General features: G+C 39.3%; 1 protein-coding gene across 1 annotated transcript in view; it reads left to right on the top strand.

The window, feature by feature from the left end:
* The window catches only part of col4a4 (collagen, type IV, alpha 4), a 73,642-nt gene that overhangs the window by 44,529 nt on the left and 10,906 nt on the right, over nt 1–18,207 (top strand). Inside the window, exons 15-33 of the mRNA XM_084419538.1 lie at nt 3,251–3,313; nt 3,635–3,679; nt 3,797–3,850; nt 4,008–4,068; nt 5,933–6,037; nt 6,174–6,266; nt 9,497–9,559; nt 10,199–10,288; nt 11,184–11,344; nt 11,447–11,519; nt 11,825–11,931; nt 12,175–12,358; nt 13,220–13,288; nt 13,716–13,823; nt 14,458–14,676; nt 14,864–15,025; nt 15,102–15,269; nt 17,188–17,331; nt 17,427–17,534. Coding sequence (XP_084275664.1) covers nt 3,251–3,313; nt 3,635–3,679; nt 3,797–3,850; nt 4,008–4,068; nt 5,933–6,037; nt 6,174–6,266; nt 9,497–9,559; nt 10,199–10,288; nt 11,184–11,344; nt 11,447–11,519; nt 11,825–11,931; nt 12,175–12,358; nt 13,220–13,288; nt 13,716–13,823; nt 14,458–14,676; nt 14,864–15,025; nt 15,102–15,269; nt 17,188–17,331; nt 17,427–17,534 — 2,077 coding nt within the window. The remainder of the gene's footprint in view (nt 1–3,250; nt 3,314–3,634; nt 3,680–3,796; nt 3,851–4,007; nt 4,069–5,932; nt 6,038–6,173; nt 6,267–9,496; nt 9,560–10,198; nt 10,289–11,183; nt 11,345–11,446; nt 11,520–11,824; nt 11,932–12,174; nt 12,359–13,219; nt 13,289–13,715; nt 13,824–14,457; nt 14,677–14,863; nt 15,026–15,101; nt 15,270–17,187; nt 17,332–17,426; nt 17,535–18,207) is intronic.

Raw genomic sequence — 18,207 nt, 5'->3', positions numbered from 1 at the left:
GCTACCCGGTCAAGGAGGCCTGCTGGGGCCTACTACCTAACTGTGCAGCCTTCAAGGCAGAAAAACTGTTACTACAGCGCTTACAGCATCCTGGTACCTAATCACATTGCCAAAGGCAGTGTACTCAGCAAAAAGCAATACCCTCATAGCAGGGGAGTACAACATACGCCACTCTGCCTAGTGGAGGCCCCATTTTAAGGGCCTGCCTACTAAATGCATGGGCGTCAGCTCATGGCAATGCTCTGGCTTCAAGGGAGCGGAGTTCAAAAACCGGAATGAAATGTAGTTAGAACTCCCTGCTCAACCGGAGCCATCGTGGTGTGAGGTAGATAATACAGAGCTGAGAATGGATTACTCAAAACTACCCCGCGTTTAGTGGGGGAGTAACACCATATGCCCCTGAAATGTTAGACAGGGAGCGGGCCTGCAAGTGGCTCCAAAGGGTAACAGGGATTTGTCCTGTGCCCAGCCTGGGGAAGCGGGGCTTGCTTGCAAGCCAACCAACCTTCACCCCTCGTTCGAGTGGTTCAGCTCGACGGGCTGAGTGGAGCCAGCTCTAGAGGCCTAATCCAAGTAGCTCTGTTCGGCAGGGTCTGGCAAACTATCACATCGCAGAGCGAAAGACAGCCTAACCCTGCCTGAAGGATCATACCTCAACTACCACCCTGCATTACTCTACCACCCCTGAATGCAGTGAAAGGGGCGGGCCTTGGCCAACAACTCCCATTTAAGGGAGGAGGCTGAAATCTAGGGGAGGAAGCCTAACACAAAATGAATGTGGCAGCTATACTTAGCAGAACGCCTCCAACATCCCAAACCTAGCCTAGGCCAGCTACAGAGGCGGCCCGGGTTAGGGCCGACCTACAAGCATAGATCTACCTGAGAGCTCGGAGGAGCCACAGCCTACTTGATTGAGAGGCTGTAAAACACTCACCTACTGACACCTTACAGAGCTCAGGGGAGCGAAGTACTCAGGATATCAATGTCACAAACCGATAGGTAAGACATAAGATCTATCTGAAGCGCCAGCGTCAGTCTAAACCTAAAACAAAAAAGCTCTTTTTTTTTTTTTTTTTTTAGGAAGACCAACTACTCTACCCCTGGGTGGCTAATAGCCCTGAGGCTAAACAGAAATGAGCGGCGGCCCACCACGCATAAAAAATGTTATGACCGGAAGGCCATCACACACTCAGCACGGAAGCCAAATCTTCTTTGAGCTTCTCCCTAATTCGTTCCAGCCACCAACTGAGGGGAGGCTTCAGGGCCCTGAAGTCCAAAACTTACTTTACCTTATTCCTCCTTGCCAGTACGACTCCCTAAGTCTATACAGGGAACGAGGTCTGTAGAGAAATAAATGTCAGTGTTATTTGTACACACAGATATTCTTAAAAGACCAATCAGCTCACCTGCGGCATGCGGAGTGAAGACTCCACCAGAGATTCACAAAAACCTGGGGTCCACCACTTTTACATGCCTAAAAGAGGCGCTCACACTAATCAAGCCAAGGCGGGCCAACAGAACATAGTTCTATCATGGGCCCAGCCCCAGGCCTGATGTAGCAAGAACGCCTGGGGAGTCAGGAAGAGAGAGAGGGCTGGTAGAAAAAGGCCCTCCAGGGAGATCAACCCTTACTCACGCTGTGTGCGCTTGCGCTGGATGACCTCCCTTAGATCCCTCTTCTTGCGGGAGGCTCGCCTTCTCTGTGTCCTACTCCTCCATGGAGGGGGCGCACGAGAGGCGACACTGGACCTCTGGTCCTGTCTACGGTCCTCGGACCGAGAGGGACCAGGGCCTCCCGTCTGCCTGGGCTTGGACCCGGATCTCAGCGGTATACATGTCAAAAGCAGCTGAGTGTGCCTTCGCCTCTCTAAACTTCCCAACCACCGTTCATCCACGGAGGTAAAAATTTAGAAGGCGAAACTGGTGAATTGAGGAGAAAAGGATTTCTCTTTCTCCCCGATATCAGCCATGTTAAGTCACAGATGCCTCTCCGTGGCCACCATCGCTGCCATCGATCGGCCGATCGCGGCAGCAGGCCTGGAGAGACAAAACTGTGGTTCGACGCAGCTCAGCAACCGCCTCAGGGGACAGCCCCGCCCCCTGGTCGAGATCCCACAGCAGGTCAGCCTGGTAAGCTTGCAGCACCGCCATGGTATGGGGAGCAGCGCCGGCCTGACCTGCTGCCGTGTATGCTCTGCCATTCAAACGAGCTGATACTTTAAGCGGTTTGGATGGCAGGGTTGGAGCTTTAAGTGTCGACACCCGCCCAGACACGAGACATTTTGTGAACGTCTCGTCAATCGGCGGTATCGACACATACCCATGCTTCCCGATCCACTCAACATCAGCGAAATCACCCCGCTGATGTCAGTGAATACGAGCAGAGCATGGGTTCTTCCAAGCCCTCTCGATCTCAGTATGGAGATCAGGAAGGAAAGGAAGGCTCACCTGAGCTGGTGGCATATGTTCAGGGAGAAATCGATCGTCAAGCCCCGCGAGCGATCTCTCCCTGAGCGCGCCGCCATGGCAACTGAAGTTTGTCGGCGGCGCGCCCCATATCAACCACCAGCTCAGCATACACGGGGCAGGATGGCTGACGAGGCTCTGGTTTTTTTTTTTTTTTTTTTTTTTTAATTCATCCTCATCAGCCATTTCTTGCCCGTCCTGAAGAGCACTCACTGCAGTACCAGTAGGAGAAACGTCTCCGTCATCCACCTGCAACACGCTCTCGTCAGTCGATGACGCATCTGAGAGGGTTTTTATTTATTTATTTTTTTTTTACTTGCACAGGACGCTCCCTCGAGAGCGTCCCGTGCGTGCTCTTCACTCAGACAGAAAATGCACATTTCATGTGTGTCACCCGGCAACAAAAACCTTGGGCACGGGTCAACACATATAATGAAATTCTTTACCTTAGGACTTGCCTTAAGTGTGCGCTTCATTTTCTAATTGCCGTTAATGCTTGACATTAAGACCAGACAAAACAGTCCCTGAAGACGAAAAGATGTTTGTCATGTTTGCAAGGCGCCCTTTTATACTTGCAGGTCGCATGTTAATCATTCACGTTAATGATTCACGGGCTGTCGCCGGTCAATGTGATTGCCGTGATTTGATATTGATTTCAGACACCTGTCACGCCTGAGGCGTTCCCCATAGCGTCATTCTGACGTAGTGTAGAGTTCCCTTTCGAAAGGGAACTACATTAGTTCAAGCAACAGTGTGGTTTTACATTAATTTATGTGTTTCTCAGGGTCTTGAAGGGCCTCAAGCAGAAAAAGGAGAGAAAGGCATAATTGGGTTCTCTGGACCCAGAGTAAGACTATTCACCCGTTTCCATATCATTTAATCCACAACAAACCAACACTGCAATAATTCCTGCATAACCCCTCAAACCAACCATTCTAACACTCTAACCAACCAATAACACCACAAACCATCTAATAACAAAAATTAATAAAAATTCAACCAGTCAAAACATTGAAAATGAACCAATCCAACACATCAAATTCCACTAATTTTACACATTCAGATCTAATTTAAGTAATTTTACTCAACTCCATCCTTTGTGTACTTTTTCAGTCGTAGATGTTGTTGTACTAGATCTTACTATAGTTTATTTTTTAAATAATCATAGGGCCCTCCTGGATTTCCGGGCCAAAGAGGTTTTCAAGGACCCAAGGTACATGTGTTAATAATTCTTCATTATTATTAATAATTATTAATTTATATTAACATTAATAGCTTTGTTGAATTATACTGTTTGTCTCTTCTGTTGTTATGTTTTTTACATATACAGGGGAAACTTGGGGAAAACGGTCTCCCTGGTCTATTTGGCAACCCAGGACCAAAGGTCAGACACACATTCTGAATAGACTTTTCATCTGCATTTTAAATTTTGCTCAGTTGCATTGTATGAACTTTGAAAGATAGAGATTTAGTAAGAGATATTTAAACCTGTGGTGTATTGTCATTTGTTCACTGACGCTGCTGCTGTGAATGTGTGACAGGGCTTCCCAGGTGACCCCGGACCTAAAGGAAACCCAAAGTTCTATTATAACTATATGACAGGTAATAGTGTTTACATTAGTACACAACCACATTGTAAACATGTGAAAACTGTACAATTAGTGTTTCACTTGATGGCTTGCTTAAATTTATTGTGCAAACTGTAATTAATGCGTCAGTGAAGTTAAAGTACACTATCCAACTTTTTTTGTTCAAAATTTAAATTTAAAAGAGTCAATACATCATTAATCCTTCTTCCAAAATGTGATTTTGTCTTACCCTGATTCACTATGGTAAGCCTATTTTAAGATTATAATATTTTAATTTTAATATTTTAGACCTGACGGGATGTTTTTTTGCGGGAAAATACATACATACGACACTCGTCCGTGCGTGTCTCATCATATCTGTAAATAGAGAAAAGTCAGTGTGTTTCTCAATCAACAGTCGGTCACTGTTTGCAGATTCCATAGAAATGAATGAGAAGTGCTGTAAACTGAATCCTGACTGCCGCAAAATTGTCCCTGACTTCTCATATAAAAATGAAAAAAAGAAACATAATCTTTGATTAAAAATGATTAAAAATCCCCAAATATTATCCTTAATCCCGTCGTTTTATTGACTTATTAGTTGCAAGTCTGAATTATTGGAGCCCTTTATTGGTTGTCTACTTGGTGACAGATCTTTTACTAGTAACGATTACAGCAACTAAGCAGAAAAATCAAAGCTATGATAATCTTTATTAATCCAAGGGAGCCAACAAACCTGACGTCACAGGTTGTAGTACTGCAAGAAGTTGGCACCCTTGCTACAAAAGCTATAACAAAAAAAAAAATTCTTCTTTTTAAATATGTAAAATTTGTAATATCATTTTTGATTAGAGTGGAAATCCATTTATTAGATAATATTAACTTGACTGACTGCTTCATTTTCCGTCGGTCTTAGTGCACGATGTAACTACAGAAGAGTCAAGTTTTAAATAGGAAAAGTATCGAAACTCTTTGGTCATTTTTTTGAGAGAAATGCTAATGGTCTTGTCCACTTCAATGATCTATGCTAAGCTATGCTAAAAGTGGTACCGCCAGACCCGGAGATCGGCTGAATGGATTCAAAAACGGTAAAACTCATCTGTTTAACTCTGGGGGAGTTGTAAAATGAGCCTATTTCCCAAAAAAGTGGAGTATCCCTTTAAAGGGATAGTTCACCCAAAAATGATGTCATAATTTATTAACCCTTAAGTTGTTCCAAAACAATATGAGTTTATTTCTTCTGTTGAACACAACGGAAGATATTTTGAAGAATGTTGGTAACCAAACAAATGATAGACCCCATTGACTTCCATTCTTCAGAATATCTTCCTTTGCGTTCAACAGAACAAAGAAATTTGAGAAACTTGAGGGTGAGTAAATTATGACAGAATTAGTATTTTTGGGTGAACTATCCATTTAAGTGATAAGCTGTTTTCCCACAAAAGCTGTTATTCAATGCATTAAAGCCTCTCCTCCATTGACAAAAAGGCCTCTGGTGTCCTTCCCTGTGTACCGCAGCGTTACACTATTTTTTGCTAACCTTGGAGGCTTACCTTAAAATGGCTTTGTAAAAGTTGCTCTCTGGCTACTTTGAAGCGTCTATAGTGTGGGAGTGACATAGGTTAGTTGTGCGAGAAAGTCTCTAAATCTCAAACCTCTGGGGAACCATCCATTTTAAAGATATGCTGAATAGAGGAGAGTCTGCTGGCAAAAAGAGAGCGTGACAGAGCTCGTAATAAAACGAAAATCAACATTGGCTTGGCTTTTCAGAGATGGCGAGAACTGAGATTTTTTAGATGCTATCTCATAGTACAGCATTATCTATTTTGAAGGGTATATATATAATTATAAATGTATGATTTGATTTAAAAATTATGTTATATTAATGTGTGCTGTAGGAACACCCGGAGATCCTGGGCTCCCTGGTGCCGCCGGGCCACCTGGGGATAGAGGGATGATGGGTATACCTGGTCCCCTTGGTGATTCAGGAGCATCTGTAATAGGTGTGAATAATCATAAATATCATCTTTTTATGGCATTTGTATATTGTAAATCATAGTTTTGGTCTTCTCAAACCTTCTGTCTGTTTCTCTTTCATTTCTCGATTGTCGTTCTAACTCTGCTCTGCTTTGCTCTTAGGTGCAATGGGTGAATTTGGTATCCAGGGTCTCAATGGACTCAAAGGAGAAAAGGGTGACCCAGGAAGAACATATGGGTCACTCTTAAACTATGGTAATATTTCAGATTTTTTTCCCATATTATGGCTGACCATAATAATATTCAGTAAGCATTTTATTAGACATTGTAATATTTGAAAGAATATTATGTGTGTGACTGACATGTTAAGGCCAATTCACACCACACAGACAAACGCCAACAAACACCAACAAACAAGTCTGTCGGAGTTTGTTGGATCAATGTGCTCAGTGTGAATTTTTGTTCATAAAATTCTAAATCCAACGGCCAACTTGTTTGTCGGTGTTTGTTAGCGTTTGTCTGTGCACTGTGAATTGCCCTTTAGGGGCAAACATATAAAAGGCCTACTGAAGGCACATTTTCACATGGGGGCTGGGGGAATAATTTAAATGGGGAGCAGAAGAAATACCCATACTATGACTCTCCGAATGACAATCCAGGGGTGCGTTTCCCAAAGCATCGTTAGCCAACTATGGTCGCAAGTTCCGTCGTTACCAGCATAGTTCAACGAGTCTGTGTTTCCCGAAACCATAGTTCTAACGAACATTCGCAAACAGCATCGCAAAGTTGTGTGGTTGGAACGACAGCTTGTTTGCATGACATGTGGACTTAATCAATCCTTGTTGTGAGCAAAATAAGCAATCTGACATTCAGTACAACCTGTGTCTTTTATTTAGAATACATACACATGTAATTTACATATTTTAGTTTGTCAAGAGATTTAAAGCGTCGTTTTTGAAGAGTGCGCATGTGCGAACGTGCTCTACTACATTAGAACGAGCCGATGATTGAATCTGGAAATAAAGCAAAATAACTAAGAAAAATGATAAATAGTCCTCAGATGCCATATCCATAATTTATAGCAAAACGTCTAGAATTATTCCGATCTCAAACAGATACATTAGAATAAGTTATTACTCCAACAGGTGCGTGACATCATTAAACAACGTGGTTGAACGACCAATTTGCGACAATACGGTTTCGGGAAACAGTCGTGTATAGCTAGTTGATTTCTTCAACGATGCATCGTACTATGGTAGTTAACCAGCGAGTTACGTTGTTGTACGGGAAACACACCCCTGATGAGTGGATGGTACATAAGACATATAATATACTTACACTACTACTAACAAAAGTTTGGCATTGGTGAGATTTTTGAATGTTTTTAAATGTTTTTTATGTTAAATGGTTTTTAAAGATGTCTCTTTTTCGCACCTAGGCTGCATTTATTTGATCAAAAATACTGTAAACAGTAATATTGTGTAATAATATTGCAGTTTAAAATAACCGTTCTCTAGTTTTATTTTTTCTAAAATGTAATTTTTTTCTGTGGTGTCAAAGCTGGATTTATGGCATCATTAATTCAGTCTTCACATGATCCTTCAGAAATCATACTAATATGATGATTTGCTGCTCAAGAAACTTGAAAACAGTAGATTTTATGTCTAACGTCACATGAATAAACAGGAAAACTGGTCTCAATGCATCCACTTGTCGGAAAAACTGGTAATGGCAATACGAACTGACAGCGATATCTATGGACTTAGTTCTTTTATATTGTTGGTTTATTCAATTAAAAAATCGAAATGTTAGTGAGAAGAAGAAAAATAAAACAACGTTTAGATATCACTCTGCATATGTGATGGGCATCAGTTATGCTCATCTATGCTCATCATCCTTTGAAGGCTTCTTGACTAAAACAGATCTATATTTAAAGAAGCACATACAAAAGACCTGGGCCCGGTTTCCCGATAATGCTCACTCTTAGCGTGCTAAGAGAGCTCGAAAGATATATCTTACCAAAGGTGTTTATGTTCCTAAGTGTGTTCCCCGAATCATACCTTAGGAAGCTGCTTAAGATATACCTTCTTACGTGCGACGTTACCCGGCGCTGTCCGTGGCGATGGTGCTGAATTGTTTGATATCGATGGCTCGACAATCAATTATTCTCTCGTGCAGGGGCTGTTTATGTGAGAAAGCGGTGATCTTTATAAATTAAGCACTTCAGAAATAGTTGAAATTGCAATTTATTATGATTATTGGATATTATAAAAAATAATCCAAACTATAATAGCCTATAATAGCCTAGCCTACATATTTTAAAATTGTAACATATATTGCTGCCACAATAACCTTTTCAAAAATGTACGTGCCTTCTTCTCTTTCCCATTTTTGTTCGCTGAGGTGGAGCTGCGATGAAATATTGTTCTTGTAAATACTTTCCAGCATTTCAGTAATAAAAGTTTACATCTTGCGTACGGTGCTCGGCAGTGATCAAAAAGGATTTAAACCGTGAATTATGAATCTCTTGTAAACTCAGAGATGTGGATTCAGACGGCAATTAAATTACCACACGACCTGTTTGTCAAAAAACAGAAGGTACTAATTTGGCAAGGGATTTTTACGCGCGTTGGGTGAGAAAAACACTGATATTATGGATTCGGACGGCACTAAAATCACAGACTTACCCCTGTAAATGTTTAAAATACCGGACGAGCCCATGAGAAACAATATTAGCGTCCGAATAGGACTTAACTGACAGTAGCCTATGCTTTCACTGGCCTTTAAAAGAGCGTTTTAATTAATTTAATAATATTGTATAATAATATAATTAAAAATCTAACAACAATCAGTGTAATGACAATTTTATTCTTTGCATGAAAACACTTGAATTAGCCTAATTTAATACTGTCTGGGTGTATTAAAACTTCAGAATTATATTCATATAGACCTGCAACAGTGATAAGGTAAAGCTAAGAGTGGTCCAGACCAACCTTACGAAAGTGTGACTTACAAAAGATATACTTAGCGTACGAACGTTTCGGGAACCGTCCCATAAGGTTAAGAGAGAGGTTAAGGAATAGGTTAAGAACTACTTAGAGATAAGAACGCTTTGGAAAACCGGGCCCTGAACCGGAAGTGATGCGACCTGTTATACACAATACAGAAGTTCGTTGCTCATAACCCGTTTTGTGCTGCTTGCTTAACATTTTTTTCTCAAGGATTCTTTTATGAATAAAAAAGTTCAATAGAACAGCATTTATTTGAAATAGAAATCTTTTGTAACATTATATAGATGTCTTTACTATCACTTTTGATCAATTTAATGTGTCAAATGCAATTATTGCATATTCATTTATTTCAATGAGAAACCCAAAAATGGTAGTGTATTGTCATCGTGCTCTTTCCATTTAAGACAGAGAAGAAGAGAGATTTTTTTTTATACTTTTGTAATGTGAGTTAGTAACTCATGACTTTTCATCTAGGGGAACCTGGAAAACGAGGCCCTCCTGGACGTAAAGGAGCACAAGGAAATCCTGGCATTCCCGGTGAGTGGATATAGATTTTTTTTTCTCGCATTCTTCCATTTTTCATTGTCTGTCTTAACCAGCCCCGATGAGATTGTGATTCAGTCACATTAAGCTATCTACACATATCTGCACACACCTGTATAAAATGCATGTTAGAGGGAGTTTACAATTAAACATTTGAGAGCATGTAGTGTCTGTCTACTTTTGTGATTGTCTTTTTCATTGCAATGTCTTTTTTTATTCTTTGACATATTTTCATTTGATTTGTAATTAATTCAAGTAAACATTTAGCATGTTTAATGTAGACACACTAACACATGTCTCATTTTGTAGGTATTATTGATAATGTACATGTGTGTGCATCATCAATGAAGTTATTGTATGTCCTTGTAAAGCATTGTCGTAATTGTTTGTTTGCCTGCCCGCATGTTGTTTTTGTGTGCATGTCCATCCGATCATGATGTCAACATTTGTCTCGTCATGTGTTTCGAGTGAACAGTTTGCGGTGAGCACAACATTTTAACTGTCACATGCTACATTCATTTATCCAACACATTTATGCAAGTAACATCATACCTAAGTTCATAAGACATTACACTACAGTTCAAAAGAAGTACAGCTAATACACAGTGATGAGAGTATCTGTCTGTGACGTAGGTTACTACTGCCTTCCTGGAGAACGTGGAGAATGTGGACAGGTTGGAGAGAGAGGGCCTTTCGGATTACCAGGTGTCCAGGGGAGAAAAGGTGAGGTTGACATATGATCTTAAATTGATGATAATAATAAGAAATGTTTCTTAAGCAGCAAATTACCCTATTAAAATGATGTGACACTGAAGACTGGAGTAATGATGCTGAAAATTCAGCTTTGCATCACAGGAATAAATCACATTTTAAAATATATTAAAATAGAAAATAGTTATTTTAAATTGTAATAATATTTCACAATAATTGACTGAAGCTTTGATCAAATAAAGCAGCCTTGTTGAGCATAAGAGACTTCTTTTGAAAAAATATATTTTTAATTACCCAAAACTTACCCCAAAAAATGACTTTGAAAAGTAGTGTAAAGTCAGTTAAATCAGAAAGAGCAGTTACATTTTTGAGCAGTATATGTTTTTACCAAAATGTTAAAACCCCAAAAAAACATTTATTCTAAAATTTGTTGAAATATATATAGTACATTTTGTCATTTTTATACATTTTTAGTCATACATTTTAATCATGATTTAAGTGTCCAAAAACTTTTTAGTGACACTATTTTAGTGACTAAGCTATACTATATACTATAATCTATGATTTATCTCATGAATAGGTCTATATCGAATATGTGCCCTTTTTCATATTAAAAAAAAAAAAAATCAAACACAGTAAAATTATAAAATTATCCAAAATATGTAATAATTGAACATACAGGAGGAGGTATATGTGTGAATGATTGATATGAATGTGCAGAACCTGCTTATAAGTATACGAGCATCTTATCTGGTGCTGTCCATGGTGCTGCTTAATTCTGGTTCTTTTGTCCTAGCTGTAAAGTTGTGTGTAGTGTGTATCAGTGCCCATTAGGGGGCGGAAAAGCATATTTTCTAACCACAGCATGAGCACCTGTGCTTATTATATTTTTTGTGTTCCCTTTCAGGTCCTGATGGGGGGTGTGCATGTATCCCACCTGGTGATCTACTTGGCAATCGTGGTCCCCAAGGCCCTCCGGGTTACCCTGGTGATCCTGGGCGAAAAGGGAACCGGGGTCCCACTGGTGATGTCGGACTTATCGGAGAGAGGGGCGTGGGAGGTGTGACTGTATGTAAACCTGGTTGAGATTCAAAATAAGTTTGTATTCTGCTTGTATATGTTTGTGTATCTAAGGATTTATTTTTGTTTGTGTCTGTTGTTGTTTCTCAGGGTCCCAAAGGCTTCAAAGGTGTCCGAGGGATTAAAGGAGAAAAAGGAGGTGTTATGGTGTCATGCACAAAGGGTGAAGCATTTTTGCAATTTATAGATTATTGTTAGATCTGTTAAACATTTTAAGACTTACCCAAAATGGTGTAACAACTAAGGTTATTTTCAATAGAATAATAAAGCATGAATTGGTTTGATGTTAAATAGAATTGCAGGGCAGTTTCTTGATCCCTGAGCATTATGCCAGACTTTTGACAGAGGTTTTTTATTTCTTCTGATTTTTCTGATCAAGTTATCCATCAAATCCCTCATCTTAATTTTACATGTGAACCAACGTGCAATTATCAGAAATTGTAATGGAATTTTTGCATCATGTTAAAGGGGAGAAAGGTGACCCGGGATCTATTGGACCATATGGAAATCCAGGGTATAATGGGAAGAAAGGGGCTGATGGGAAGATTGGTGTTCTTGGAGATCCTGGACCTCTGGTACGTCATAAACATTCATAAAAAAGTTGTGCTGTACTGTATACACAAACATATATATATATATATATATAAAAGACTCCTTAACTAGTTACAATGTGTTTTGAGCAATTAATGTCATGTCATGTAATTGGACAGTTCATTACTGAATCTTTTCTTCATATGAATTTTGGATGATTTTAATGTACACGTACAGTAATGTACAGACATTAATTTCTTTTTAAAAACCTTTTTTTCTCTTCCCAGGGAGATAATCTTGTTGGACTGACAGGTGACAGGGGATGTCAAGGAGCTGTTGGTGTGAAAGGCTTCAGAGGTCCAACTGGTCCTCCTGGACCATGTATGATGGGGTCAAATGGGCGACGAGGGCAACAAGGGGACCCTGGACCTCAAGGCCAAACAGGGCCACCGGGTCCTAAAGGGATTCAAGGTAAGAGTCACAGTGCTGAGTAAGGTTTATATTCTATGTGACAAATTGGTATCAAGCCACTATTCCAGCTGTATATAGTAAAAACAAATTTGTTGTTAACTATTGTTAACTTCTTCCATAATGCTAGTATTTAATTTCATTTATTTATTCTCTTTTCATGGTAATGCAACACGAAATGCCACAACAACAATCCAACAAACACAACAAAAATATATTCCATGACAAGAAGAACAGGAGTAGGATGAAGAAAAAAAAATCTTATAAACTCCTACCCCATTCTTATATTAAGAAAGTTACAAATTAGTTGGTATGGAGGAAGTAAAAAACAAAAACAAACAAAAAAAGATTTGTACACTACCGTTCAAAATTTTGGCATCAATACAGTTTTTTTATTTTTTTTATTCAGCAAGGTTGCATTAAATTAATCAAGCGAGACACTCAAGACTTTTACATTATTATAAAAGATTTCTATGGCAAATAAATGCTGTTCTTTTTAACTTTCTATTGCTCATCCTGAAACAAGTGTCACCATTTCCACAAAATATTAAGCAGTACAACTGTTTAAGCATTGATAATTATAAAATATGTTTCCTGAGTAGCAAATCATCATATTAAAATGATTCCTCAAGGATCATGTGACACTGAAGACTGGAGTAATGATGCTGAAAATTCAGCTTTGCCATCATGGGAATAAATTATATTTATACAGTTATTTTAAATTGTATTTTTGATCAAATAAATACATCCTTGGTGTACCTTAAGACAATTATTTCAGAAGCGTGAAAATTCATACTGACCCCAAATGAACAATAGTTTAAGTAAGGTAGAGGATGGTCATTTGATTGTTGATGTTCTTGGTAGGTGATACACTGCCCTGTGGGCCTGGCATTCTTGGAGCCCCTGGTTGCAAAGGAATGCCTGGATTTAAAGGTAACATATATTCAAATATTTTCTGACGAAAGAGTGTGAAAGAAGGATGGTTGGAAAAAAAAGAAATGATGCACCTGAAGGAATAACAATAATGTACCTTAAAGTGTAGAGTTTTCTCAAAGGTTCCCTGTATGTTATATTTTACACACTCGCTTTTGCTCATTATTTGGTGCCAGTAATTCTGGAGCTGACATTCAGACAACCATTCTGACATAATGTTAATACATAATTTAACTCAATTCATGAATTACTCAGACTTAGTGACATAGTTATTGATGTTTTGTCGTAAAATGTTTTGGACAAATTAAGAAATTCTGTTGTGTGACAGTGTTGAATGTCTTCAAATTGCAGTATGAATTTTGCAGCTCAGATGGCTGATTAATGATCAAATACAGTTTATGGGCAAAACCTTAATTTTTCCTTCCAGGTGAGAAAGGTACACTTGGAAATCCAGGATACAGAGGAAATACTGGACCAGATGGTCCCAAAGGAGAGAACGGAGACCCTGGTGATTTTGGGTGTAGCGGACTGAGAGGTAGAGATTATAACTATAATTTGAGAGCTAGTCACATGTTTGAGGTTTTGGTGCATTTTCATTTTTGTTGAACTTTATGCATTATGGATTACTTGATTATGCATTACTTGAATAAACCCTTTTTGATTCTATTCAACATAGGGGTTGCACAGACTAGTCAACTTTAATGCTCTGCCATGACACTTTAAGCTCGACGTCGGCCAGTTGCTGATCATGGCAATAGATAATAAATAGGAAGAAGATAATAAGAAGATAATAGGCAACAGGATAAGAAATCTTTTAAGTCCACTTTTACGTTCTGTTTCCAACAGTTAAAATAACAAATAAATGCATACTCAGAGAGCGCTCCACTAGATATGTTTGATTTTACCATCTGAATGCTCAAAATTGATAAATATCAACCATAGCTGTGCACAAGGCAACCCACACTCGAGTGTCAGCTCGAGGTTCAGGCTTATTTGTTCATTAATGACGTCATCAGCGACTAGTCGATGTCGACTATGTCAACCCCTAATTCAAAATACGTTTATTAATTACTCTGTATCTGCATAATATATCCACAGTATCAGCTTGACTAGAACGCATCCATTAGAAAAGTATTATAAATCTAATATCTCTGCCATATCATCCGCAGGTCCAGATGGATATTCAGGAGATCCAGGTGACACTGGCCCCGACGGCAACAGTATAAGTGGCTCACCTGGCACACCTGGATTTCGTGGACCCCAGGGTCTGAAAGGGTCTTTTGGAGACTGTGTTATTGGGGTTCCAGGACCGATGGGCCCCTTTGGGATTCAGGGATGTCAGGGCCCTAAAGGTGTACCTGGACCTCCTGGACCAATTGGACTGCAAGGTACTGCATTGACAGTTAAATAATATCTGGCGAACAGCAATATGATTATGATATAAAGAAAGAAATAGTATTTAAAGGTCACTGTTTTGAAGATGTAAGTTGTTTTGCACAGTCTAGTTAGTTGTTAGTCATAAGTTCACAATAGTCAGGTCCATTAACTAAAATAATTAAATAACTTTTTCTGCAGGTACACCAGGTATTCCAGGACGTCCTGGAAGAAAAGGGGAAAAAGGAGAGGATGGTAAACAAGGGGCACCTGGTTTCCCAGGTGGGAGACCAGAAAAATGTGACAAAGGACAAGCTGGTCCACCTGGCAAGACAGGACCACCAGGCTTTAGTGGACAGAGAGGTCAGTAGAGACCACTATATCGACAGAAGCTTGTTAGGATTGTTCCAATAACAATAATGTCACTTTTCTGTGTTAGGCACCCCTGGAGAGAAAGGATCACTCGGGGAGCAGGGACCTCAAGGTATTGGAGCTAAAGGAGACCCTGGTAAGACTGGTTTCCCAGGCATTCAAGGATGCACAGGCCTTCAGGGACCTTCAGGACTCAAAGGAGACAATGGAAATCCTGGATTTACTGGACCAAAGGGTAAAGAGTCTTTCCACAGGTCTTGATGTGCTTTAGAGCAGAGGTCCCCAACCCCCGGGCCGCGGACCGGTACCGGTCCGTGGGACATTTGGTACCGGGCCTCACAGAAAGAATATATAACTTAACGTATTTTCCGGACTATAAATCGCTCCGGAGTATATGTCGCATCAGTAAAAAAATGCGTCATGAAGAAGAAAAAACATAATATAGCCTAAGTCGCACTGGACTATAAGTCGCATTCATTTAGAAATGTAGCCTATTTCACAAAAAATAAATAATAAATAATAATAATAATAATAATTGTTCGGATGGGACAGTTCACCCTTACGGACGTGAGCGCTCTGAAAGCGGCACAAAAAGACTGCTTTAAAACTTTCACAGAGACCTCAGACAGAAAGCAAAAAGCCTGTCTTTAAATTGTATTTCGTTTTGTATTAATTGTATCTTAATTTTAATCAATGTTTCATCACCCAATTGCCTGGATTTAATAAGAAGTAAATACAATAGAAAATATTTAATCAGGACACGGAGGCGCGGGCGCGTGAACTGGAGCTGATCTCATAAATTAACCGAAATTCAGCGTATAAGGTAGCCTACTTGCCTCACAGACCTGAGACATAGAAAGCTTGAAATGTCTAATTTTAAACAGAACAATTCAAAACAAAAGAAAACTGACTGTTCTCTGCTTATGTAATTCGTATGAAATGTGCATTTCTCTCTGGCGCGTTCACTAGGCATACTGCGAAGATCGAGTCAGCATTGTCAACTTCATCTTTGCACAGAAAACACTTGTTTATTATTAAACAATTAAAATGTCTCCTGCTATATTTTACATATTCATAATCATTCATTTTGGTTCTTAAAATCGGTTCTTTGTGACAGCTTTTAGGTGCTTTATTGGCAGCGCCACCCTTACATCGCATCAGCACATGGAGATTTTTTTCTTTTGGGGGGCTTTTTGTTTGTGTTCAGGCTTTCTCAGTTGTCTTTAGGCGCGATATTACGAGTACCCTGCTAATAAAATTGCAAGTAAGCCTACACATTGGATTCACGTTTATTATTATATTTAATTATTTTTTATATATTTTTTATATTTTGTTGTATTTATCCGCCGCACCTTAAAGGCCGGTCCGTGAAAATATTGTCTGATATTAAACCGGTCCGTGGCGCAAAAAAGGTTGGGGACCGCTGCTTTAGAGAGTTTATTCAATGAATGTACCCTGTTATGTGACCTTATTTAAACAAATGCCTAACTGTGGTTTGTAACATTTTGGTTGCCTGAAACAATTTACAGTTAAGATGGATGTTACTATCAATGTTCTATATGTACTGCTATACAGTAAGATTTTTAAAATGTTTTTGTAAGAAGTCTTTTATTCTCAGCAAAGTTGCTGTTGATCAAAAATACAGTAATATTGTGAAATATTATTACAATTTAAAATAACTGTGACTCTATTTTAAAATGTAATTTATTCCTGTGATGGTAAAGCTGAATTTTCAGCATCATTACTCCAGTCTTCAGTGTCACATGATCCTTCAGAAGTCATTCTAATATGCTGATCTGATGCTCAAAAAAAAAGTCTTATTACTATTGATGAATAGAAATTACACATGAACTGCATTTATTTAAAATTTTAATATTTTGTAACATTATTGTCTTTATTGTCACTTTTGATCAATTTGATGCATCCTTGTCAAATTAAAAGTATATATATATATATAAAAAATGTAAAGTCTTGCCAAACTTTTGAACGTTAGTGTATTACATTTATGTTGACATTAGCTTCAACACTAAAATGTGTTAGGCCAATTTCTTTGTAATTTCCTTTTAAATGTGTGTGCTTTAGATATTTAGAGTCAAAAAACAAAGAAGGTGTCAGTGGGACACATGATTCTCACCTATCATATAACATCTCAGGTTTGCCTGGATTTCCTGGTCAAGATGGCTGTGCTGGCAACACAGGGCAGACAGGCCCTTTAGGGGCTCCTGGAAAAAAAGGCCTTTGTGGTCTGAATGGATTTCCAGGTTTCCCAGGGAGAAATGGAACCAAGGGCCAGAAAGGTACTTCAAAACAGTGTGAAACACCATATTGTCATACTTTAGGTCAGGTCTAATGTGATGATGGCAGTTAAAGGTACCAATTTTTTTCTTTACAGGATGCATTGGGCCTCCTGGACCTCCAGGAGATGTGATTTCAGTGCCAGTCAAAGGCCGGGTAGGACCACCTGGACCTAATGGGGAGAATGGTTTCAGTGGAGAAAGGGGTAAATTTGTAACAGATATTCATGCACTGTTTACACCTGGTATTAAGATGCGTTTTGGTCGATCAGATCACCAAACGAGGGACGAGGGAGACACATACCCGTTTACCCCTGGTGTTTTAATCCATCTCTTTTGTCCACTTTCAAACACTTCTGTCCTGATTTCTTCGAGGGGCGGGTAAATGTATGTTTTTTTTTTCAGATCTTTGGATCTAATGGACAAAATAAGCTCATGCAATTTACATATGAACATGACCAGAGACGACGGGAAAACACACGGAGCAGCAGCTTTAGTTTCTGCTCTGACATTAAAACCCTATAACACGTAATGTCATGTAATTGGACAGTTAGTAATCAGGAATGGTAAGAGATACATTTTTGTCTCCAAACTAAACTTGGGTCTTCAGCTGACAAAGTTTAAAACCCATCTGACATAAACTATGTTTATGCATCAAGTCAGTATGCGGAGAGTAAGCGATGTTTTGTGGCTGTTCGAACACATTCAACCACATAAGTGTTTGCACTACGAAAGCAATCCGGCCGAATACATTTTCGACTACCTCTGAAAGTGGTCGAAAGTGGACAAGCTCAAAACGTTTTACAGCTGTTTACACCTGTATTTAGCGTCGTCCGCTTGTGATCCGATGGACCAAAACACATCTTAATACCAGGTGTA

The sequence above is a fragment of the Rutilus rutilus genome, assembly GCF_951802725.1.
Source record: "Rutilus rutilus genome assembly, chromosome: 9".
Lineage (NCBI taxonomy): Eukaryota > Metazoa > Chordata > Actinopteri > Cypriniformes > Leuciscidae > Rutilus > Rutilus rutilus.
Note: the sequence above shows the minus strand (reverse complement) of the source record. Positions and strands in the feature narration are given on the sequence as shown.